General features: G+C 41.2%; 1 protein-coding gene across 1 annotated transcript in view; it reads right to left on the bottom strand.

The window, feature by feature from the left end:
• Nucleotides 1-26,968, bottom strand: part of CDKAL1 (CDKAL1 threonylcarbamoyladenosine tRNA methylthiotransferase) — a 1,097,522-nt gene that overhangs the window by 47,188 nt on the left and 1,023,366 nt on the right. Inside the window, exon 15 of the mRNA XM_088475853.1 lies at nt 23,973-24,137. Coding sequence (XP_088331979.1) covers nt 23,973-24,137 — 165 coding nt within the window. The remainder of the gene's footprint in view (nt 1-23,972; nt 24,138-26,968) is intronic.

The raw sequence follows: 26,968 nt of genomic DNA, 5'->3' as shown, positions 1-26,968 counted from the left end.
TAGTCGCAAACCAAAGTCTTCTGAAAGGAACACATGGAAGTATTCAGCGTTGGATTGGTATGAGAAGATCCTGACCTTGATTAAAACTGCACTGAAAGTGTTTTTAGTGTTCTTTGGAACACAGACTTTGACTCTAGAAAAAATGTGAACCATCAGAATTGGGAATTAGTGGTGAAGCGCACTGTAATGTATTTAATATTTCAAATATATAAATATATGTATAAAATTACACGACTTTAACTCGAAACATTCTCAATGCCTCATCACACAAAACACCCACCTATATTATACATGCCAGACTAGAAATCATTGCTTCCAAAATTTTAAATGGACAAAAAAGGCAAAATAATATTTGTTGCAATAAGAATGCACTTATCCTGTGTTCATAGACACACTAGACTTTTCTTGATACAAATTATCAAAATACACAGCTAAAAACATCTCAAAGTGCATAACAGAGGAACAGTGTACACCCCAATAAACACCCTATATACAAATATTGTGTCATTCACAAGTAGGGAGTGGAAAGAGGAATACATTAATGAAATCAATCATGCAGTGGGCAAGTGATTACACTTAATCTGTCTATGATCTGTATTTCATACCAATGCTGTAATTATTATACTTGGGTCTCACAAGGACCCGCATTAGTATTCAATAAATGGAAGAGCTATCCCTAGAAAATTACATATATGTTAATGTATTTTATATAGTGTTTTCTTTTTCACAACAGAGAGGTCTTCTTTTTCTGGTATAATTTTAACTAAATAACTATCTGAAACAAATGTGTTTGCCTATATACAGTACATGGAATGTATCAAAATCAAAAAGGAGAAACAGAAGTTTGTTCCATGATATTAAAAGTGAGGGCATGTTTTGCTAAAATGCTTCCTTTCCTTTGTATATGTAGTAATACATAAACTATTTAAGTAAGGTTAGAATAAACATCAGGGACACTGCAAATGACAGAGCCGAAAATCAGCTCCAGTTAAAACAGCGAGCTAAAAAAAAAAATGGGGATTTCTGTTTTTATTCTTTTAGACTACCGAGAGCTAACCTAGTGCTTCTTTAGAATCTCACACCTGTAGGGGCAATCCCATGAACATATGATAACCAGGGGTTTCATGATGAGGAACATGTGTGCTGCACTGACTGAATGGCCAAGAATGCTAGCTGCTCGTTTCTGAATGTAAGTACCATGCCACAAAACATTGGCTGCCTTTGGGGTCACCCTACCTTTACTAAAAACACTGTTGAATCGTCATATGCGCCAAAAGCAGCTGCGCTTGCCACTGTGATGTCATTGCTCACAACTTCCAGGAGTCAGGACATAAATGCCACCTGGTGGGACAAACTCTTCAAATCAGAACTGTCCCCCTTACGCCGTTACAGTATGGCTAAGAATAATGCTTAGTCCTGCCTGCTATAAAAATACTGCTGTTGTTGGTTGATTAAAGGCAACACTAAAATCTCAGGTAACAACACTTTTAGTTAAAATCATGAGTAGATTTTTCTCCATGCTATTGATTTTGCTCATATAGACACTAACCTAAAAACCCGGACACTAAACCAAAAAACCTGACATTAACCAACAACCTTTTCAGTATCTACTGTCCCAAAACACTGGCCAACTGTACGTGTACTTACGGGCCTATGTATCAAGCCATTTTTTACATAAAATTGTGCAGAAACTGCAGTTTCTGCATAAATTTATGTATCGATCCTATGTTCTAATAGCACAATGCAGGAGATTTCACATAAATCTCAGGCAAAATGCTAATTAGAAATTCAGATCACAGTCCCCGTTATTATCAATGGGGTCTACGATCTGACCCCTATGTACTAAACTCCAAAAAGTGAGATGGTGTACACTACTGTTTGTCTATGGAAGCTCCAGGGGCAGGAGAGATCTTTTGATTTGCCCCTGGCCAGCCCCGGAAGCCTGCGTAGTGTCAACTTCCCCCGGAGAAGTCTTTCACTTCTGTGAAAGACTTCTCCGAAATGCCTGGGATATAACTCGTGGGGACAGCGGTTACCAGAACCGCTGACCCTGCGAGTTCCTGGTTGTACAAAGCCGGGAAATTTTTATTAAAAATTAAAATATCACCCGGCGAGATGGAACATTATTAATTGAGGCAGTGCCGCGATTATTAATACATAGACCCCTTAATCCGCTTCGGTTCATCACAAAACAATGTTCACGTCTGAGAAATTAACTAGGGGCATATTTGTGAAAGGGAGATGAGCACTTCCTTCTACCTATTTACATGTTACTGCTGACTTTTTGCTTTATTTCTTTTTTTCTTATGAAAGTGAAACTGTTACCAAAGTCTGGCCTTCCATTTCCAGTGTGTGAGTGTGAGATTGGGCAAAGCCGGCTCACCCATGTGCAGAAGCACATAGGACTGGCTGGTGAAGCGCTAAGATTCCTCTTATTGCTATGCAGTAATGCTGGGAAGCTGAGAATTTTTATTAGTAAAGTTTTCTATCACCACAATGGAAAATATTGTTATTGCTTCATCTTCAAAAATATACCCATTAGAAGTTATTTTTACAGACACGTATCCTCAGAGCAGCATGTACTAAAGTTAAGCATGTAATCTGTGTTTTCCAGTTTAGTTTTTCAGATATTTGGTAACTAAACACATTTCAGATGCACTTAAATTACTTTTAAAGAAGTTTGAGGAAGTGCTGTAATACAGCCATAATAAGTATGCACAAAAACATAGCTAATGGACAGAATTTAGTAGTTTATTCTTGATGTGATTAATGTTTTCAGATAGGCACTTGCTAACTGGAAGCTCCCTGTGACATAAGACAAACAAACGATTCTTGAAAAAACCTGCATGACCAGTTGTGCTAAGGTAATATGCGGCTAACTGTTCCCATCTGTCTTTGACTAGCTGGAAGGCAGGATTTTTGTGTCTTAGTATGAAAAGCTAGTGTGTAGAAAAAATGCAGCGGATTAGCAGTTGAAGTACTTGGTTGGGTGCACATAGTGTTTAGACAGCCACTAATTAATTCAAGCAGACCATACCATCTCTCCCTTTATCTCCACTCTGACATCTGGAGCAGCAGTGTCAACTTACTTATTATGACTACAAATACTTTTTTTCTACTCTCTATGGAAGATCCATGTTTCTTCATAAACATACAAATTATGATGTGGATATATTATCTAGTGGTAATACAGCATATACCATATGGTTTCATTTAAAAAAAAAAAAAAGAACACTTCATAATGTTCAATCAACTGTAAACTGTGGGGTTCATAAATTACATACTTTATTAAACGTTTTTATTTTCACATGAATAACTCACATTTAGTTAACACGGGAATTTAACACAAGAGATATCGCAGATATATCCCATATTAAACCCATGTACCGCTGAAAACCACTGTCCCCATAGGCCAGTATCGGAAAGGCAGACTTTTTGTGAATTTGTCTCCGATATCTAATGTCATCTTCACATGGGGTGGCAGCTCTTTATTATAGAATGCGCAATCACAGAGGAACCTCTTCAGAACCCTCCACACCTTCCGATTCTTTTTGTGCGCATGTGCTGGTCAACTGTTTTTAAGTCATTGGGGTAGATGCATGAAAGCGGCAAGTTAAGTGCCGCTATAATGCTTCCTGCTTCGCCTCTTTACCGAGGCGCAGCAGGAAGCACTACTGATGAGATGTAAGAACATCTCATCAGCCGGAGAGGGGAAGCGATAACTCCCCCCTCCGGCGCTACCCGCTAGAGACAGCAGCGCATCAGCCTAGTGCTGATGCACTGTGTCTCCGTCCCGGCTGGCTCCACTGAGCATGCGCAGGATCTCGCAAGTATCGCGAGATCCCCGTGTGCAGCCCTGGAGCCGGCAGCAGCCCCAGCAGGGACAGCTTTGTCCCTGCTGTTGGGATAGGCTAGCGCCAGGCTGTAGCTGTCGATAACAACAGCTATAGCCGGCCGAACAGTCATGCGGTATGACCGTTCGTACATGGCCCTGCCGCTCGGCGCTGCTATCTTGTAGATAGCAGCGCCGATAATGACAGGGGCGCATTGTCATTTACAGCCCAGACCCCTGATCATACATCGGGGAGAAGCGGTATCAGCGCACATAACTAGCACTGATACAGTTTCTGGGCTTCATACATCTACCCCCTTATCTCCTATAAACTCTCTTTTTACATAACTAGTGCCTGCTGTCCTCTTCTTTGGACCTCTGCCAATCTTAGAAGGTATGCCACCTAGTGGCAGCTTTTAATTCATACAAAAACAATAAGGTCAAAATAAAATGGCTGATTAAAGTTTACCAGCACTGAGCACTTCAGGGTTTCTGTAAAATATTTTTACTCAAAGTTAGCAGATTAGGCTAAAAAAAAAAATTCAAGGAAAGTAATGTTTAGGACATAATATGGTAGACATTTTGATCAAATACTCAATTTATTTTTATCACACTTGCAGGGGTATTCAATATGGGAGCGAAAACACAGTTTTTGCGTTAATATTGCACTTATAACGTCATTATCGCAGGTTTTAGTTTTACACCGTATTCAATTTCAAAGACTTTTCGCAGGTTCGAAAAGTCTTTGATAAAAAACGGGGATAACTTTTCACCATTGAATAGGTGTCGAAAAAAAGTGCAGAATTGGGGTTTAGGGGTGCAGGCTTAAAAAAAATAGCTTGCACCCCTGGGAATGACATTTAAAAAAGAACTGTGTCAAAAAAAGTAAAAAAAAAATAATAGGAACACCCCAAAAAATTAATTTAAAAATTGGGGTGAAAAAAAAAAAAAAAAAGGGAAAAAATTGTTTAACAATAGGGAAATAGGTTCAGGGCTAGTCTGCAAGTATGCGGCAGGTGTTTTCTGGAATAGAATTATAGCGGCAGGTGCACAATTGCAGAATTTTTAAAAACTTACTTTAGGGACTTAAAAATATGCTAGTACCCATTTTCATGTACCCCAAATTTGATGGGACCACTTAAAAAAACGAAAAAAATAACCTAAGTGCTCTTCTGCAACACTTCTTCAATGTCGGGAAAAAACACCTGCTGCGGCTATTTAAATCCCCGACTTTCATTTAAAGGCTAAAACGGAGGTACCCATAGTGATACCCCATGTTTTTACAACTTTAGGGGGGTCCTACAATTTTTTAAAGGAAAAATTCGTAACTTTACGCAAATCCAACTTCGCAGGCTCCCGTTTTCGTTAATTTCATATTGAATACGGGGATAAGGGGGCGCGCGCCCGATACTTTAACGCAGGTAAAAGCTCCGATATGAAACGTAAACTTCGACAGCGAAGTTTACGTTTCATATTGAATACCCCTCTTGATATTAAATCACATTTCCACTTCAGTGGACATCATGCAATACAAAGATCCATACTACATACAAGGCTTATCTTGGAATATAGGCCTAATCTAAATATGTATGTGTATATGACTGTGTGTGTGATAGTATGTATATATGTATAAGTGTGTGACAGAATGTGTATATATGTGTATAACATACATACCTACCCTCCCGGTTTTCGCGGGAGGTTTCCCGATTTTTCGGGTAACCTCCCGCACCCCTGGAAGAGTAGGCATTTCTCCCGCATTCTGCCCACTTCCTAGTGAAGTGGGCAGAATGAGGAGAATGTCTGCGCCGATTGCAGGTCTCCGTGCAGGGGGGCGGGGCTTAATGACGTGATTCTACATGAATCACGTCATTTGGTACCGCCCCCTATGTAAATTCTAGCCAATCATGGTGATTTTGCAGCTTAATGACACGAATCATCAGGCCCCGCCCCCGTCTCCACCCATCTGCTTCTCTTACCTGGGCTTCTCCCGGGAAGAGAAATTACAAGGTAGGCAAGCATGGTGTATAAGCATGTGTCTGTCTGTATGTACTGTATATGTGTGTGTATGTGTATTAGTGATTGTATATATCAATGCATGTGACTGTATGTATGCATGTGTTTGTGACAGTATATATATATGTACACACATACAGGGGGTAAAATAAGTATTGAACACATCAATATTTTTCTCAGTAATTGTAATGGGGCTACTGTAAAGACATTTTCACCAACTGTAGCAACAACCCATACAATCCACACATGCAAAGAAACCACACCATAGATGTCCATAAATTAAGTTGTGTGTAATAATGTGAAATTTTCAGGGAAAAAGTATTGAACATGCTTACTGAAATTTATTTAATACTTCGTACAAAAGCCTCTCTTGGTAATAATAGCTTCAAGACGCCTCCTGTATGGCGAAACTAGTCGCTTGCATTGCTCAGGTGTGATTTTGGCCCATTCTTCCACACAGTCTTCAAATCTCTAAGGTTCCACGTGCCTCTTCTATGAACTCTGGACCTGATTCAGACCCGGTCGCAAGCGCTGATGGTGGCCCAGAGCGCATGCGCACGAAGGAGCCGGCTCCGTCGTGCGCATGCTCGAGACCCGGATAGCGACGGGCAATCCGTCGCTCCGGGTCTCGCACCAAAGGGGGCGTACTGGCCATGTTGAGTGACAGCACGCCCCCTTTGGTGGGTGGGCCGGGGGGGGTGGCAGCCCAGACTGAGGCGTTCCCATGAGAACACCTACCGTCTGTGGGCGGCCCCACTAACATCACAAGTGATGTCAGTGGGAGAGCTTTCGGATCTGTTTCAGCCGAAAGCTCTCTGGGGCTTGCGGCCACGAGACCCTACCACAAGGGTCTCATCGCAAGCCCGATGGTCGCCATGGTCTTGACCATCGCGACCATCATCCTGGCCGCTCGCATTAGCTGTGGGTGGTAACCCACAGCAATGCGAGCGGCCAGGAGGCCGCTCCATAAAAAAAGAAAAAAAGACGCCCTGATTTAGAGCGAGCGCTCTGTCAGAGCGTCCGACTCTGAATCAGGGCCTCTGATCTTTAGTTCTTTCCATAGATTTTCAATTGAATTCAAGTCAGGTGATTGGCTGGGCCATTCTAGCAGCTTTATTTTCTCTCTCTGAAACCAATTGAGAGTGTCCTTGGCTGTGTGTTTGGGATCATTGTCTTGCTGAAATGTCCACCCTCGTTTAATCTTCAGCATCCTGGTAGATGGCTGCAGATTTTTATCAAGAATGTCTTTTAATTTCCATTCCTCCTTCCTTCCACCATATGAAGTATGCCAGTACCGTATGCTAAAAAACAGCCCAACACCATGATGTCTCCAAACTTCACTGCTGGTAGGGTGTTTTTGGGGTGATGTGCAGTGCAATTTTTCCTCCATACATGGTGTGTAATATAGCATCCAAAGAGTAAAATTTTGGTCTCATCTGACCAGACAATGAGCCTGATTCAGACCTGGACACTAAGCCACGGACGCACGCTATGGCCTATAGTCGCCTGCCTGCGCATGCGTCAATATGTGCATGAGCGAGTCACTCACTCCGCTCGGGAATTGTGCGCTCGTAGTATACAGACTGGACGCTACTTTGAGTGATAGATAGTGCCGTTTGTAGGTGGTAACAGGGAAAGGTGCTTGTGAACTGGGGAGTGGTGCTGCGAACACAGGAATTTCTGGGTGTCTAAACAGCGTTCCATGGGTGTGCATAATTGGCATGGAAGCGTCATTGTACACGTCACTTAGTTGTATTTCAGCCTGCAGTGATCGCAGTTGGGTAGGGTCGACCTTAATGGCTCTCGATGGTTCTGATTAATCATACACTTCCTGGAGATGACGTGTTAAGAAAAGTGGGTGTCTTTATACCAGCGTGCGCTCACTCTGCCGTTTCTCTCTAAAACATAAGAGGGCGTCCTTACACCAGACAGTGCGATTGTGGAATTTGCATACCCATCCCCTTTTGGCTGCGAGATAGCGCAGCTTAGTGTACGGGTCAGAAATCTTGCGAGGAGCACCTGGTTATGGCCGGTTTATGGCAAAATAATGTTTCCACTTCGGGATTATGGCCCCTACAGTGCTCACTGGAACATTCAGAAGTTTAGAAATCCTTCTGTAACCAATGCAGTCAGTATGTTTTGCAACAGTAAGGTTGCAAGATCTTGAGAGAGCTCTTTGCTTTTACCCATCATGAGATGTTTCTTGTGTGACACCTTGGTAATGAGACACCTTTTTATAGGCCATCAATTGGGACTGAACCAGCATATATTAACTTGCACTGACAAGGGGCAGGATTGCTTTCTAATTACTGATAGATTTCAGCTGGTGTCTTGGCTTTCCATGCCTTTTTGCACCAACCTTTCGTCATGTGTTCAATACTTTTTCCCTGTGTCATTTCACATTATTACACATAACTTAATTTATGGCCATCTATGGTTTGATTTCTTTGCATGTGTGGATTACATGGGTTGTTGCTGACATTTGGTGAAAATTTCATTACAATAGCCCCATTACAAATATATTTACTGAGAAAAATGTTGATGTGTTTAATACATATTTTACCCGCTGTATATATACAGAACACTGTACAATATGCAATCTGAAAATATAATTTATGAGCAGATTTACTAAAAATATAGCAATTAAAGTAAATAAAGAGCCTAGCACATCTATCACACTAATGTATTGCATACTTGCCAACTCTCCCTCAATGTCAGAAAGACTCCCTGAAATAGCAGCAATCTCCCTGACTCCATGATTGCACCTTACCCCCATTATGAAGCTGTTATATTAAAAAAACACAGAGATATATACATTCAAATGGGATCATTAGTATCATGATATCAATGATCCCTATGGCTACATGCATTTTCTGAGAAGTATCAATGTGTTTTCATCAACAAATAGATCTTACTAACTGCTTTGGGTCTCATTTACTTTTGGATGCAAATCAGTATTATGACACGCCTCTCAGATGTAGCAGTACACGCCCACTTTACTGCCGCACCAATAGGTGTTGCTTTCACAATCTCCCTGAAAGGCCTTTTCAAAAGTAGGCAAGAATGGTGTGTTGCAAAGTGAAAAGTAAAGGTACTTGGAATTGCAGGTGGTTCTACCCCTACATACTGGGTTACGCTGTCACCTGATACCTGTGTAAACATGAAATATTACAGGAATCATAAGGGAGAAACACTTTCTGGCAGTAACCGAGTGCCAGTGATGTGGTAAGGAAATTGCACTATACTGACTTGAAATAATAAAAGTGAGCAATGATCAGTGCTGGCGAGGATAAAAGGCAAATACAATATAAATTCCCTTTAGAAAATGTCACTGACACTGTTAAAAGCCCTTTGGGCTCTGGAGATTAAGATTCTATATGAAATAATTAGTCTATGCAAGTCATGGGGAAATTAGCAATGCAGTTAAAACAAAACTAATTATCCAACAATCAGATCGGACTAATCCCATTTTATTATGTACTTCTGTTAGTTACCATCAAAGGGCTTGTAAAGCACATCCCAAGCGCATTGTATTGGTGCTGATTAACTGCTTAACAGCCGCAGGCTCCGTTCTTACTGTACTTGCGCCACCAGATTCTGTCACACTGAAGGCTGGAAGAGTTCGGCCTGATTATAAACCATAAAATATCTCCAACAGAAATAGACAGGATAATTAAATTAAGTAGACATTTTTCTAATACGCTGATCCTACAACTATAAGGTGGCGAAGGCTGTGTAAAGGAAGGTCGAGAACTAATAGTGCCAAACTCAGCTAATATGCTATCAGTCCCTTGTGTCTGCAGAAAAACCACTTATAAAAACCTTAGAAAATACAAAGTCCCAATAACATGGAAGGATAGAAATGGAACCATGCCAACGTCCTGCTTATCAAGCTCACACACTCCTTCTTCAGACCGAGGGGGCACAGGTGTCATTTTGGTGAGTTTGCAGCTAGATTTAGAGTGGCTGATGTTACGAATGTGGTAGGTGGGAGATCACACAGAAATATCCTCAGTGTAAGCAGTCAGTGATGTCCATTCATTTGCATGACCTTCAATCCAAGACTCTCAGACTAGGGGCTGAATCGGAGTCGCATGCAGATGTGGCTGCGTCTTATGCTAATGCCGCGGCCAATATCATTAACAAGACACCCACTTGCAGCATAGCTGTTCTGTCTCGGTGAGACTTTTGACGCACCATCCACACTTGCACCAGACCTATGGCAGGTAGAATTTCGTCTGACCGTGGCATACTGTGTGAGCGGCTCTACGTATTTAGATGCAGCTGCTTACAGCGACACACCCATGCCGGCTAAGCCATCCCCCTATTACCTCCCAGGAGCACCCACTGAATTCCACAGACCCTGTGTGCGATTCTGTTCTGCGTCTCTGAGCACTAACAGGATGCAAGCACTCTGCAACTGGGACGCATACGCAGACTTAAAACGTGTGTGGCATCGGCACTGCATGTGACTCAGAATAAGATCCTAGGTGTATATGTATAGCATAGGCGGCTTCTTCTGACTCCCATCTCAATAACTTTACTAAACAACAGTCAAAGCCATCTGATAGATAAATTGGCTACGCAGCTTTATATGGCGCTGCGCAGAGGCGGGAGCTTTATGCAGCGGTCAGCCAGATGAAACAAAGCTTCATCCGCAGGGCTCCCCGTCCACCGATCTCATCACCAGCAATGCCTGCGCACAGGGGCATTTTAAGAGAGGAGGGGGCCCGTGTGCAGCCTCTGTTTGGGCCCCTCCTCTCTGTCAGTGCACTGAGCGCTGTAGACCGGGCTGGTGCAGAGCAGCACTTAGAAATCTGCGGGGGTGAGTAAAATTTTAACCATGGGTGCAGGGTATGTGGTGTGGACCCCTCTGGACCCAGAGGCCCATGTGCACAGTGCAGTTTGCACCCATTATAAAGACGCCTATGCCTGCGCAGTACCATTACATCGGAGACCAGCTTCACAGAATCAGTCTCTCCTAGAACCAGTGACCGCAAGCTAGCCAATCAGGAGGCAATACTGTCTAATGTGCAGGCTAGGCACTTGTTGGCATTGGCTCACCAGTGCAGCGATATATAGAGGTGTACTCATACACTATAGCCACAGTCGTGTCAAACAGCCCTTCTCGGGGCAACAGGCATGGTGCAACTTGGCTTGCACAGAGCGTCTTTTTTGATCTAGTGTGAGTCTTAGTCGCAATGTGATGCAACAAAACCACTTAACAAGACTGCATTGATTAATTATATGCGACACTTGGAAATATGTGTGCAAATGAGACTGAATATGTATATGAAGTGCTATGACCAGCGGCGATGGCTTTTATATACGCCAAGTTCCATTGCTTCCTCTGCAACTTTGTACATAGCTAAAAGTAGTTACTGTGCAGGAAAAGTCACAGCCCGGGGTCTATAGTACAGATAAAGTGGTGTTTTGCTGCATCTGCGGTGCGAATAAGATGCAAATATAAAGAAAAGTTTGTCACATGGCATATTGAGGATAGGGATATGAGGACACATCTGTGGTGGGTGGGTGGGAAGAATGTGGATTTGGGTGCTGCTTGATCTGCTAGGGAGGGGGACAGGGAGAGTGATGAGCTGACAGATAACTGGGAGACCTGCTGCATCATCTCTCCAGCTGTACTACAAGTCTCAGCATGACTCTGACTGGCAAGGCTGAGCTCTGACGGGCCCAGGAATTGGGAGGGAGTGTGATCAAATCCAGAAGGCATGGCGAAGCCCCACCCCCCCCCAAAAAAACAAAAAAAAACTTAAGTACTATGCACAGCGCCCATCGCTCAGCACAGGATCTGGCTCCAGGGGAGGGGAGGGGAGGGGGCAATTAGTGTAATTGACCGGGCCTGTAACACTTCTCTCCTCTGCCCACTAGCACAGCGGCAGATAGGCAGTGAGAGGAGACTGCTGCCTCTGCTCTTTCACTACCTGATGTGCCGCTGAAGCTGCGCTGCTATACAGGCATGGCCAACGGTACTGGGCAGAGCAGTGGGGGCAGGCCGGGCCTGGGTAGGTAGTACCTGCTCCCCACCCCCCTCTCGGCACCCATACCGACTATCATGCAAGGATTCCTAATTACACAAACACTTATGTAGAGTCATAGTCTGTCTAAGGGGCCTACACACAAATAATAAGTATCCCCAGATGTATGTATGGGGGACCACAGCAGATTTTGGATATTTCTGCTGCAGTCTCCCATTTTCAATTGCAAAAGCAGCCACCATAGAAACCTATACAGGCTGCTTTCTGGCCAAATTTATCGAGCCCGCTCAGCCCCGGTATCTAACACCATCTGAAGATGGCGTTAGCCTTATAGACTATGGGTTAGTTTCTGCAATGACTTGGTGAGGGATCTGTACCTGTAAGCCAGGCTCCAATCCAGCAGTAAAGTGATAAAGCTTTGCTATTCACTCTTAGCCCCGGATAGAGGATTTTGATAAATTGCAGTGAAAAACATTGGTTATTGCTGAGAATATCAGAGAGAGCATATAAAGCTTAACGGGGCAAAACAGCATTAAGTTATAAATTGACGCTAAAGGTCTTTACACAAAATGTTTTTTTCCCCATAATTCAGACTTCTACAGTAATGCACCCAAACTTACAGAATAACATGGATGTTCCTATACCCATTTGAATTATTTGGCACTTCAAAAGAATATTAGTGCAGATTTTATAACTCTATCAAACTTCAGCTCACATTGTAAAGTATGGATTTACAGAGTTTATGGGAAAAAATCTGAAAGGGAAAATGTGCTTGCACTAAAGGAAAAGTGTGATGGTTATTTGGGAGTAAATGTAAAGTAAAGGGAATATGTGTTAAACACATTCCTACCCATATGTCCCCATCGGCCGGAAGATGGCAGGTATGTCCCATTCAAAATTGCTCTATATAGCAGTAGTGCACAAGGGCAGTAGACACCACTGGTTGCATTGAAAGTCTTATTGGAGGAATTAATGGGCAGCCTAACATTGCATGCACTCAGGGGCTTGTCCACAGCCCATTCGTGACATGGGAATGCCCCCTCAGTGATGTGGCCACGGCCCCTGTCCCCTTTTAAGCTTAGTCAAAGCAGAATAGATCTGGAGTCAGTGCGAGCATCGGCTAAAATCTTTGCATAACTGGATCGATCTGAAAATACACATTCAGAACCATGTATTATATAGTTATACATCACACTAATGGGGGTTTAAGGTACTGTAGGCCTAATTGTATAAGCCTCGTGGTGCAGGACTCTCTCTCAGTGTCTAAATTATGGAAAATATTCATAAAGAGTTAAAGATTTTTGGGTGGTTAAAAAAAACCTGTATGGTAAAAAACAGGGAGCGCTACAGTAGGAGAATTTTACATTTATTTGCTTGTCCCGTAATGGCTACATAATGTTTATTTGTTGACTCCATAGATAAAGCAGTAGAAATGTTGCCAGTAAAAAAATGATGTATAAAAATATCTAACATGGCACAGATTATATTAAAAGCAATTACTCTTCATTTCATTTATATTACTCACTCCCCCAAGATTTCAAATGTTTCATTAACAAGATGAAAGCAGAAAGAATCTGGCTTTCAAATCCATGTACACCCGGGTTAATGTAGCCTCTCACTTCAATAGTCCTGGAAATGAAGTCGCCATGCAAAGGAAAACATCTCAGCTTTGGCTATTTTAAGGGTCAGAGCTTTTCAGATGACTTCATACAGTACATAAAACAGAATTTTCTGCTGACCTCTTTTGTCTCGAAGAGGGGAGCACTTTACCACACTTGAAAAGGTCTCTTATTATACAAGTGATCAATCTTTTCTTTTTTTTTTCCCGGCTACACGGCCTATTCCAAACAGTACAGGTAGATCAAAGCTCAGTGTGAACAAAAACCAAGTGGACAAAATTAAAGTATGGATCACTGCAATGCACGAAGGGAAAGATAACCAAGGGAGACAGATATAAAGATACCAGGCATGAAAGGAATCAGACAAAGGTTGATAGTGTGAAAGTACAGTAGAGTACAGCGTAATAGCAAGCCAGGGATTTCAAACATTACATTTACCAAGGAAAATACAGCTATTTGCATGGATACTGTGCTGACAGAGTTACAGATCATCATAAACCTTTGCCACTGAGTAGAACGAACAAGGAGATTAAAAACCTATTCTACCAATAACATCTTTAATAAGCACTGGAAGCTATTTTTCATGTCCCTGAGCAGCTGAATTGAAAATAATTTTAAATTAAAGGGTGAAAATGTATGGACTTATAAACACTAAAACAAAAGCAAACAATATATATTAAAAACCAATGCACAAGATGGTGCAATTTATGTTCTTCCTCACAATTTTAGGTTTCCATGTGGTCCGTTTATATACTAAAATTAAATGCTGTTAAAAAAAAATGATGTCATCATATCGGTATTTAATGACTTTAGGTATGAACTCCGATGTGGTGAAGAGAGGGGAAAAAGGGGTGGTGAAAATAAATAGGTGGCAAGATATATTTTGTTTAATGCTAGTTGAATTATATGTTGGCTATACATACAGAGTTATTATTAATATGTCAGCAAAGCAGAAGCATGCATGAAAAAGAGAACGTGATCATATGGTGAAAAGTCTTGTCAATATGGGATTAGGGATAAACTGTAAAAACGTTTCCTTGATATTACTTCACTGTGTGCTGGAATAATACACTTTAGGGCTATGTCATTCTGTATGAATCATGTGACAGTACCACACAAAGAGACTACCATCAAGGACCAATAAAATATCCACATATAAAAAAAATATAGAAGCAGACTAAAGACTGCATGTAGAGTCTTAGTCATGGGACACAAAGCAGTCCACTCACTAAGCTGCTTAATCATGCATCCTATTACCGTTAGTGGCTCCACATAAAGTTGAAACGCATGGTGCAGTACCAGTAAACAGCATCATATCAGCAATATATGAATGTATAGGTGCAATTTACAAGCACTGACACGTAGTAAAACTATCAGATGACATGGGAAATGATGCAATCCATGTTATTACAACACTAACAAATGTACATATTAAACATATTAAAGACTCTTAAAATAGATTATAGTGGCCTGCCTTAGCATACTGGAAACTTAATTATTTTGTTATTGGGGGGGGGGGGGGGAGACATTAATGTCATGTTATTATGGGCATTCTTCTTTTGGGACATATGTTTGACCTAAGTGTTTTACACATAGGTATTTTTTTTTACTTAACAATCCCATTGTGTCACTTTATGACTATAAATGCAATGCATGTGTTAATATTTCAATTTAACAGGTATGAGATGAGTGTATTTTGTACCTTGCTGCCTTTACTCACAGAAACATAAAGTGGTCTCTTTATTGAGCAATGATAAGTTGTACTTTTTATATTTAAGTGTCTGTGTTTTAATGTAAATGATTCCCTGTACGGAGCTACGGACACTTGGTGGTACCATATAAAGGATAATAATAACAACTCCAACAGCACAAAACAACAACAACAACAACACAGTTTTCTTGTGTTTTGCTGGAAAAAGGGATTCTCACTCTATGGGGCCTATTCATCATACCTAAAACTTCGATGGAGGTAATTAGGTTTAGAACTCGCATAGAGTTCTACCTAATTACCGGAGGAAGTCATCATTCCTCCTCCCTATAACTATCTATTCCGAAAAGCTGTCATTTTTGCGATGACAGCTTTTCGGGAAGTAGATACTTTTCCTTCTCTACTCTAACTTACCGCAGCTGGAATCCATGCTGCGCATGCGCTGTTACATCTGTAAAACCAGTGCATGCGCAGCACTACCTCACCCCCCCATCCCCGCACTTACCTGCCTGCTGCAGCGCCTCCGGCTCTGGTGGCTGGTCTGACACGTGTTCTCCCAGCAGACCACAGTATAGTTCAGAAAAAACAATATATATAAACTTCATTGTGTTCTGCTGGGAGAACACATGTCAGACCAGCCACTGAAGCCAGAGGACGGACCAGAGCGCCGGAGGGAGACGCCGGGGGACCTGTCCACGCTGACACAGGTAAGTGTTACCTGCTATTCGCCAACTCACAGTACATAATTTTCTAAATTTGATGAATAGCATAATTTCCATGAAGTGTGGAAATTAACACTGGGGGACTTAACCAGGAGATATCAGTGATATCTCCTGTGTTAAGTCTCTTTATGAATACTAAAATAACGTTAATTAAGGAAAATGTCCTTAAAAATTTTATTTAGTATTGATGAATAGGCACCCATGTAAGAAGAGGAAAAACAATCTGAGAATTCACAGATTTTTGCTGCTGTCCGTCCTCAGGGCTCGATTCAGACACGCTCGCTAGGTGTGTGCGCACACAGCCAAAGTATGCAAATCCCGCAATCACACGGCAAGGCAAACTATGTCTTGGCGTGCGATCGCAGTGTGTATGTAGATGCCCACAAGCCTGTCTTAAGACACCCACTATCCCTCGTCATATCCAGGAAGAGTATGCAACAATTGGTAACATCGAGTACCATCGGAAGCGTATGCAGCACTTGTGGCTGACCATACCCTACCCCAAGCACTGTGAGTGCTTCAGTGTGTATTTCAATCATGTGACGTGTACTGTGATGCGGTGTCTTAATTATGCACGCCTCTGAATCGGCGTTCAGATGCTGAGATACGCCTGCGTTCGTACCACCACACCCCGTTTCCATCGACCATCCCCTGTCACCACCAATAAACGGCTTGTCCTGTCACTCATTCTAGCGAGCTGGCTATGCACAGCGAGCGAATGCTTCCCGATCGCATGGACTAGTTTGAGCACAGCGATGCATACGCATGCGCAGATTGCAAACATCGGCAGGCTGCGTGCGAACGCAGCCTAGCGAGCGTGTCTGAATCAGGCCCTCAGCCTCATAGACTGTAATAGGGACTGTGAGATGTGTTCAATTTGACAAACTGTGAAAAGCTAAATTCTTAACTCCATCACAGGATGGTGTTATGTATACATAGAATACAATCAATCATCCGAAGTCAGCTGCCATCAATATGTGCATGAGCGACCTATGGACCATGCATGCGCACTACAAAGATGAAAGCAGACAGAATGGAAATTCTGCTGATCTTTACTGTTTTTTCACAGCGCCTGTCCAGCAGGTGTAACATTGGTAAATTGCTGCGGTATGCAGCAACACAGAGTGTCAATTATTGCAGCAAAATAATAATAATTATTACTTTTTTTAATCATGTACTGCAAAGAAACATTTCTATTTATCAATCTTTAGTTCTCTTTCAGCCATAACATTATTCTTAGCATAAATATTATTTAAGTAATTTAGACAATAAAAATGACCAGTGCTTTTGGTGTTAGAGCAAGTATTTAAGCCACAGTCAGCTCGTAGGACTAGTTAATTGCTACTCAATGGTCGGCAATTGAAATAAAATAATTAGCTGGCAATATTATGAATAGACCCAGGGCTATAATGACTAAGCAGCAGGTTTTCAAAGCTGCAGATTATTGGCAGTTTTCAAAACTAAATTTAAAAACGCCAATAATATTAAATGAAACTGTTTTGCATTCAATATTATTGCAAGTTTAAAACTCATGGGCAAAACCACCAAAAAAAAGGCAACTTTGAAAGCCCATCACTTAGTAAATATAGCCCCTAGGCTTGATGTAGTACACAAATGTACTTGTAAGTGTAAAGTCCTTGTTGAGTGTTTTATTTCTTCCTCAATGAAAAACTATAGAAGAATGTGCCAAGACACGTCAGAGTATATGACTCTAGCTTTCCTCTTCACATTCTGCCTTGAAATTAGCCAAGCCTTTGGATGTATTTAATAGTAGCTTGGGAATTCTTGGCCTGGCAGTGGAAGATATTGGAAAACCATTAAGCGTACTCTGCTCACTGTCTAAAGCCTGAGTACTTTTTAAAAATCTATTTACTGACAGTTGAATTTTCTTTTTCCACCAGTATTAAGATCTCCAAATTCTAGTAATATAAAAATAGCTGTTAAAAAGGGGGTTTCCATTTTCTATAGATTGTCTCTAACCTGTCTTACCCTACATAATATTTAGGAGTAGGTCTCCACCACCTCCACTATTTGTTCCATTTAACTACGGTATGCTCCATTATTAACATAGCCAGGAACTGCCATCCAGCTTTGGCAGCTTGGAGTTGAAAATTAAAGTTTAAGGGAAAGGACCACCAACAAACATATTGAGGAAGGCAGGGCATTTGAAGAAAATGTATAAAGACATGGAAAATCCATTAAAAGAACAATAATAAATTGTCTAAGAGGCCTATTTATGAAAAGAAGAAATGCGTTCGATCCTCTGAAAAGTCTATTTTCAGAGGATTGCCATAATTGACAGTATTGGGGCAATTAAGAAGGGGACACAGCAGATCGAAGGATCTTCAAAGCACTCTGCCTATGAGACTGTAATAATAACCTATTTCAAAAACTGCTTAGCCTTCTGGCTTGGCCCCGTTAGCGAACACCATCTTTAAATGGCGTTAGAAATTGCAGCCTAAGTTCCACAGTATCGCTTTTTTGGGGGGCCGAGAATCTGATGGCACATGCAACCTTCCATGTCCAAACCTGGAATTAAAGTAATTACAATATCCTACACCATGTTAAACAGCACTGAAAAAGCATCCCAAAACGCTGTGATGTGCAGCAATAAAGAATGCACATTTTTGGGGTTTGGCCACACATTTTAATCCATAAGCCCCAAAATATGAAGCATGAAAGTAAAATATACTTATCAGATTTCAGCCTCCACATATTTGACAATTTAACAACACCAATTTAGTTTCAGATTCTTTGAAGACTAAAGGGTCTTTAAGCTCAACAAGTAGTCCATCCTACAGATGTGCCCTCATACACTATTGCTGCAGTCACGCCAAATAGCCCTTCTCTGCGCGCCTGGTCCTGTGCAACCCAGCTTGCGTTGAGTGTATTTTTCGCCCAAAATCGCATCTGACTTGCAAACAGATGCGACAAACTGCTTTGTGAGACTGCAAGGATTAATTGAAAAGTAACACTTGTATATCGGAGTGCGAATCAGATATATAAGTGTCATAAGTATGACTTATAAGGCTATAACTAATACTTGCCGACAATCAGCTCCCTCCTTCCGTGAGGGAGCTGATTGTTGGTTAACAGCGGGGAGTGTCCGGACAGTTATGACCCATTGGGGGCAGGGCTGCGCGATCGCATCATGGACCCGCCCCCTTTTCACAATGCCGTTATTTTCGGCATTGTGAAGCAGGGGGCGGTGCCACGATGACGCGATTCAGCACAAATCTAGTTTATTCTGGGAGGAGGTTGGGAGGGTTGGTGGATGCCGTGAGGCTTGCCTGCCCGGGAGCGGCACCTGATATTCGGGAGGCTCCCGGACAAATCGGGAGGGTAGGCAAGCCTGCTATAACTGTAGGATATTTCACGAAATTAATTTCATAGTGATGGTTTATTAATGTCTTCTCAATCAGTTGCTGGTAATTTTACCCTCATATCTACAGTAAACAAAGGGGAGGTAGAAGAAATAGAACAGTCAGAACAGCAATGTAAATCTTTTTTGTTGCACTATGAGAACTAAAAATAAATCAGCAAAAAAAAAGGCAAACAAAATAATAGATTAAGCTATTTTATATTATGGAAAATAAAAGGAGCACTGTAAATAGTAATCAAAATATTACAGGCCTCAGCGATATTCATGCTATCAATTCAACACCATGATGTTACAACGTTCTAAAATAAAATGGTATGCAATATAGAGTTTGTCAATCGAACAGGATCCACACAAAAGCCATTTATGGCAGCTTCTGTCCCGTGGGCTACCAGGTGGAGAGCCCTGTCCAATACATTACAATCCAAATGTCCTTATTGGCTTGGTGGACTGAAGCACACAGATGTGTGGCCAGTGATATCAATGCATCAGTATGACCTAGGATCATGTAAACATGATCTGTATACACTACACAGATTTGAACAAAAAAAACAAATCCCATAGCTAAATCGGGGGTCCCTTGTATCAGCCACACCTCCCGGAGGGACTATAGTTTTGCCACTAGAATTACAAGCCATGTGATATGAAGTATATTTGTACAATACTGGATGAACTACACTAGAGGAGGTAATGAAAGCTCTCAGCCTCTGAGTGACCTCATTCTGCAGCCTATAACTCCTCTTCACGTAAAAATCTCTCAGTCTAAAGAGTTTAGTGTGTCTGTGTGCAGATTTACTAGACATATTGCTGATTTCATCTTAGGTCTCAAGCATGTCTTTCCTTTTACTGTCTGCCAAAGCCTATAAAACCACAGCAGCCGTGACATTTACAGCAATAAATGTAATGTTGTCTGCTACTTCCTCCTGTTATTGTTAACATTTGTTTACCATCTACTGTAAAATATGAAAAATAATCTTGGAGAGACAATGGTGAAATTACATGGCTGAGCAAACAGTCTTTCTTTCATATGTGAAAACCTGGGCTACAATCTCTGTAGCCCCAAACATTTCAGTACAGCAAGAGCATAAAATGATGCTTAGAAATGTGATACACATTTTCATTTCACACTTCATCAGCTTTTACAACCGTGCCTTAGTGAAATATAAGACAGGGCCTGGAAATCCGCCACATTCACCAAGGTATAAACTGAAGATCACAGCACTGGCATATCTTTTTATTTTAATTAGTCTCCAAGAACATACAGAGAAAATCTAAATTAAAGGTAGTTTAGTAGCTACAGTCAGTATAACACTCCATGTAACCGGAGATTATTAAAGTGTACCTCTCGCCAAAACTTATGGGATTGCAGGCTTTACCAGTGACATCACCATACCTCCCAGCATGCAAGAATTTGGAGTCAGTACAGAGCGTGCGCATGTTACAGGATTATGACATCAGCGCTCTCATTTACTGGATCCTTTATGAGATTGGGAACAGCTTTTTACACTACCTAGGGGAGCGCTTTAATGTTTAATGTGAAGTCAGTCTGGCTTTCGTCTTTCCATTCCTAAGAAACTGCCCTTAGCAATGACATTCTTGCTGCCAAATCCAAGGGACACTACTCTCTGCTCATTTTCCTTGACATCTCTGTGGCTTTTCACACTGTGGACCACTCTCTCCTCCTGCAAATACTCTCTCGGTCTGCATGATACTGCCCTCCTGGCTGTCCTTCTACCTCTCTGACTGTTCTTTCTCTGTCTTCTCAACATGATTCTACCTCTACACCACTTCCAATACCAGTTGGTGTCCACCAAGGTTCTGTTCTTGAACCTCTTAATTTCTCCCTTTATACTTTAGGTGAGCTCATCAGTTCATTTGGCCTCCAATATAATCTCTATGCTGATGACACTCAGATCTACCTCTCCTCCTCTGACCTTTCCACCTCTCTTCTTACTTGTTTTCCAGCTGTCTCTCTGCTATTTCTTCTTGGATGTCCCAGTGCTTTCTGAAGCTTAACATAGACTGAGCTGATAATGTTACCACTCTCCCAAATAATCTCACTTCCCTCAATTTCACAATCTATTGAAGTGCTGTCATGGAGTTATCATTGACTCCTCCCTCTCTTTCAAACCTAACATTCTGTATCTTTCTCAGTCCTACAGTTTCTATCTCAGAAATATTTCCATGATCAGACCTTATCACAACCTGGAGACAACTAAGACCCTCATCTACTCAGTGGCCATCTCTAGACTGGACTACTGTAACTTCCTCTTAGCTGGCCACCCTGTCTCCACCTCTCTCTTCTCCAATCTGTCCTTAATGCTGCTGCCCAGCTCATCTTCCTCTCCAAATGCAATACGTCTGTCTCCCCTCTCCTACAAACGTGGCTCCGTTTCCCCTTCAGAATCCAATTCAAGCTCATCACACATACTTATAAAGCCCTCTCACAATCCTCTCCTATTTACATCCCTGACTTCATCTACCTTCACACTCCCACCTGACCACTTTGCTCCACTCATGAATGCTGCCTCTCCTCCTGATTCCTTCCTCCCACTCCCGCCTCCAAGATTTTGTCTGTGCTGCTCCACACAACTGGAACTTTCTCCCTCTCCCTGTCAGACTCTCTACAAAACTTCAAACGGGCTCTCAAGACCCGCTTCTTTATCAAAGCTTTCCAGCTCTCATCCTAATCCACCGCTCCAAGCTCCTTGCTCACTGTCTCTCACCTTTGTGTCACCCCTGTCCGTCTCCCACTCCTCTTTAGATTGAAAGCTGGGGCCCTCTTCCTTCATGTGCTATTCCTTCCCTCACTAATAGCATCATCACCTCCCCACTGCCTACAACAGCACCAAACCTTTGTGTTCAGCTGCCCCGCTGATTATTTGGGTATAATGACTGTCGCTGCAGCAATATTTATAAACCTTGCCCGTGTCCTGCAATGTTTTGTACAGTAAGTCACTTTTCTCTTGTTTGGTTCATACTGTTTCTATTCATGCGCTTTGTAAGGTGCTGCAGATCCCTTGAGGCACCATATAAATAAAGGATAATAATCATAATAACCCTTCATGTTTAACTCTAGGTATTTTAATTAAAAAGATTGTTTGAATGTTCCGTATTAAAATTTATCAGGCTTATTTTTATCGCCTCCTCTGAGTAAAATATCTCCATTGTAAAACACACACATTTTACACACACACGCATATATTACATACACACACATCGCAATTTATGAAGTACTTCTGATGAAGTGTACAGGTAAGTAGCTCAACATATGAAATGAGAACATATAATTATATAATACAAGTTGCATCTTGATAGGTTAGTGGAAATGATATGCTTAGGAAATTACCCTGCGCTAAAGGAAGCACCTGTTAGTGATGAAATCAAGTACCTCTAGCAGCCAAAGCACAAACCACGTGGAGAATGCCAGACTTCACACATAAAAATCAGAAACCAGAAAACATGTGCAGTGTAAAAAGTTCATACCTTACTAGAAGCAGAGAACAAGCTGCTATTTTAGTTCTCAGTGACATATGTAGACAGAGCTTGGTTCACATAACTGAAGCCTGCAGGCACACAACCACTGACACTTTAGCCCATACTTACCTACTTTCTCCTAATGTCCACAAGATCTCCAGAGAGAACAGGTAACACTAATGTGTATGGGTCCTTGACAACACGATTGGCATAATTAAACTCCACCACCACAGCATGAGGATGCTATTTGGTGTCAATACAGCCGGAAACTCCTTGTTCAATGCTGCAATTTGTGTCACCATGAAGCTGGGGATCGGGACATGATGGAGCGAATCTCATCTTTATCGCCACCACACATGCACCTCTCCACGTGGAACTCCTGTATGCATTTACCTTTCTCCATTTACATCCACACCTCTTTACATAGGACATTATCTTGCTTCAATGGTCCCTTCACAGATCAGAATATATTGGCACTACACTTTTCAGGTAAACTAACATCTATTGATTTTCCTCTTTCCCTCAGTTGTGTCGCTCTTCATTGATGAAGTTTGACAGGGAAGGAAACTGTTTTACATGTAAAAAGTCGCCTCTCAGCCTCTGCCAACCCTAGACACTGGCCTACTGCATAATGCTAATTCTGTGCATAGAACCCTATATGCTCTGTGATGGCTGCCATATTGGTGCCAGTTGTGACCCATGTATTCTAAATAGGATGGCTGGATCAACTTACAAACAAACAATGTGAAAGACAATAAAAACCACATAGTCCAAATACCTAAATTCTCAGACCCTATTTGAGCCTGAATTTTTTCAAAACCAGAAAGGCTTTATGTTTATTCCAAGCATATTTAAACATAAGGTTATCTAAAACGTTATTTCATACACAAGGGTGTTGAATATTCCCAGTTTGGCCCTGCTAATTCCACCATCTAACCCTCAGTCTGTATCATTCTACCAGCCTCCATTTCTCCTGTCACATCATGACACTATTACTTGCAGGCATGCCTTCACTTACACAATGACATGAATGGGTAGGTCACTGCTAAACCACAAAATCATCTTGCATCTCCTAAAATAGTCTGTACTGGCATGATTGGTTAAAGATTGGTTAAAGATTGGTCTTCCCATCCCCTCCCCTCCCCCTCAGATACAAGCACACCAGGAAAACCAACCTTAAAAACAACTTACAATACAGATTTCAGTTTGGGGATTAACACACTTACCTCAGATAAACCTGAAACTTTTCCTTTCTCTAGAGGCTTGGTGATGGACGGGGTGTAGACCTTCGAGTCTGACAATGGTTTTCCCTTCATATAATGTTTTCCTGCTTCAAAAATATGTACTTCAACCATTTTCCCAATGAATGTTTGCTCTTTCGGGACAAGTACCTTGGGAAATCATAATATAAGAATGAAAATAAATCACAGTTGCTTTGTCAAAATGATAAATTATTGATATCAATGGTTTATTTAAATGGGAACAAATAATTCAATATTTCTATTCCCTATCCATAGTAGCCAGATATTGGCAGGAGCATAAATAGACATTTGTAAGGATCCCACGTACCACCCAATGGTGGAATACTCACAAACTGTATGCAAATAGGGCGTTCAATAGGATGAGGTTTTTCTTAATGTGATCTACTAATATGCCTGTCTTAACCTAATTTAGACTGTTAAGGTCATACATGTATAGTCCCTTTTTTACAATCTGAATGTGATACTCATGATACCGTTGGTTCAAATGGATGTTGAAGGATAATGAAAACAACATCTAGTTAACTTGGTAAAAAGTTACACAAGAACCCAAAATGCTTGTACAGATTGTAACATGAAAGGTCAAGAGACCTTACTGATTGCTATCTGAGCAACCAAAGCAGGGACCAAAGAAGCTGTTATATATATTTATTCACATGATGAATAAAGGTTATTGACCTGCTTGTATTAGATACAGCTTGACTTCATGGTAGAAAACCTACCCAGATAGACTGGGCACCAGTGGATGTCATATGACTTTCAAAGCCAAGGAGGCTCTGATTACTTTGGGACCAGCAGTAAGCAAGGTTTCCATTTTGTTGCCTTTTTTTATATAAAACATTAATCAAACCAACAATATGAATCCTTAAGGGCATTATGATTACCCCCTTACTTTGATACGTTGTTTATATGTCTGTCTGTTTGGTTTGCATTATTTGTGGGTTTGTTCAAAAAGACAGATGTATTTAGTCAGATCATCTATTGATATGGCTTACTTATTTTTTACTGTGACACCGTGCCCTCATTATGACTATTTTATGAGCCACATAGCCAAGGGTGTGTCAGGGGTCAAGTTGTTGGTGAAATATTTTTGCATAAACTCAGAGATAATTGTTTAGGAAATTTGGTATTTTTAAAAGACTTTCATTTAGTCTCCATGATGTATGCCCCTCTTAGGGGCTTCTATAAATCTACATGAGTCTATAATTAAAGATGTACCATAAATTTGGAATGAAATTGATTTGCATTTACAATTGGGTTGCTAGCATCATGAAGCTCCTAGAGTAAATCTGACGCAGGAAGATGTACAACGTTAAGCCTGAAAAGTTGGTTGCTAATTATCCAAGCCTTGTATAGTCCCATTTCCTTCATGTGTTTTAAGTGCTTTGGAACGTACATATAGTATAGGTCCGAATATATCTAGATTGGTGGTTCTCAAACTTGGTCCTCAGGACCCCACACAGTTCAATTTTTCTAGGTCACCCAGTAGGTGCACAGGTGTATTCATTACTCACTGACATGTTTTGACAGATCCACAGGTGCAGGTAATTAGTTCACTAGTAATTATGTGAGGAGACTGCAAAACATGCACTGTTTGGGGTCCTGAGGACAGAGTTTGAGAACCTGTGATCTAGATCCTTTGAAAGGATAGTATTAAAATTCTACTATTGAGATGTGGCATTTTTGAACTTAAGCTATATCTGTGAATAGAGACTGTCCAGAGTTAAATGCATAAATGTTTACTAGAGCGATGCCTAAATGACCGGTATGCAATCACATTGTTGTCATTCAGAATGTTGACACGTACTTAATGTAGACATTGTGAATGTCAACAGACAATCTTTGGGTTAGGGTTAGGCTGAGGGTCAGGTTTACATTGAAAATCCTGTTGATGACATTCTAACATTTGACATTCACAATGTTGACATTCTTGTTGATATTCAGACCATGTTGACATTAAAAAAGGTGGGGAGAGGGCACTATATATAAGAGAACAAAAAGGGAAGGTATGTATATGTTAAAAATCAGCCAATACTCAGTTTTTGTAAAGCCAGGTACACACTGGAGCGACCGGCAATCGGTCCGATGTTCAGGGCGATTTGCCTTCAACCTGGACATCGCATGATTGTCGGTACACATTACCCGATTTAATAAACGATGGAACGATCACTCGTTCCGTCCTTCATTAATATGTATGGCACCGAATGCAATATTGTTTGATAGGACGTGCAGCATGGCCAACCTAATGGGCATACACACTGCAGAAATGCCCAATTTGTCGTATCGATTTCGACAAATCGGGCAGATATTGCTCCAGTGTGTACCCAGCTTAAGACAAGTTCTCAGATCTTCCCAACAAAGTATCAATCACACACAACTAAATAAACAAGAGCTCTGTGATAAACTGCTGAATTAAAACAAATATTATCATCATAGGGTTAATTACCAATACGCAATCATATAAAACATAGACCAAGACTTAATAAATTTCAATCTCATGCATATGTAAAAAACCTTTGGAACGTCTGTGGCCACAGAACTTATAAGATGTATATTATAAACAGTCCAGTATATCTTATGAGAAGGAATAGTATGTCTTGGAAAATTATTTTGAAATTCAACCATTTTAGTGGTTGTTGCCCGTTAATGATTAACTTGCTAGTAACAAATACTAATTATTTATTTATTAACAGGTTCTTATATAGCGCAGCAAATTCCATTGCGTTCAAATACTAGCAACGTTTACCATTTATGAGCAGCATCCACTATCACAGTCACTGTAATTACTGGAGACATAGATAGATTTCGGGGAGCAGAGCTAGATACGAAACTACTTATTGAAGTTGTTACTTAACCTTGCACGTGTCTGCAGTAAGCCATGGTTTGTCACATGGAATTTTTCTGTGGAACTCATTAATGACCTTATGAACATCTACTATAAACTTTGTCCCTATGAGATTTAC

This window comes from Taudactylus pleione, unplaced genomic scaffold (genome assembly GCF_031769625.1).
Source record: "Taudactylus pleione unplaced genomic scaffold, aTauple2 ptg000179l, whole genome shotgun sequence".
NCBI classification, from domain to species: Eukaryota; Metazoa; Chordata; class Amphibia; order Anura; family Myobatrachidae; genus Taudactylus; species Taudactylus pleione.
Note: the sequence above shows the minus strand (reverse complement) of the source record. Positions and strands in the feature narration are given on the sequence as shown.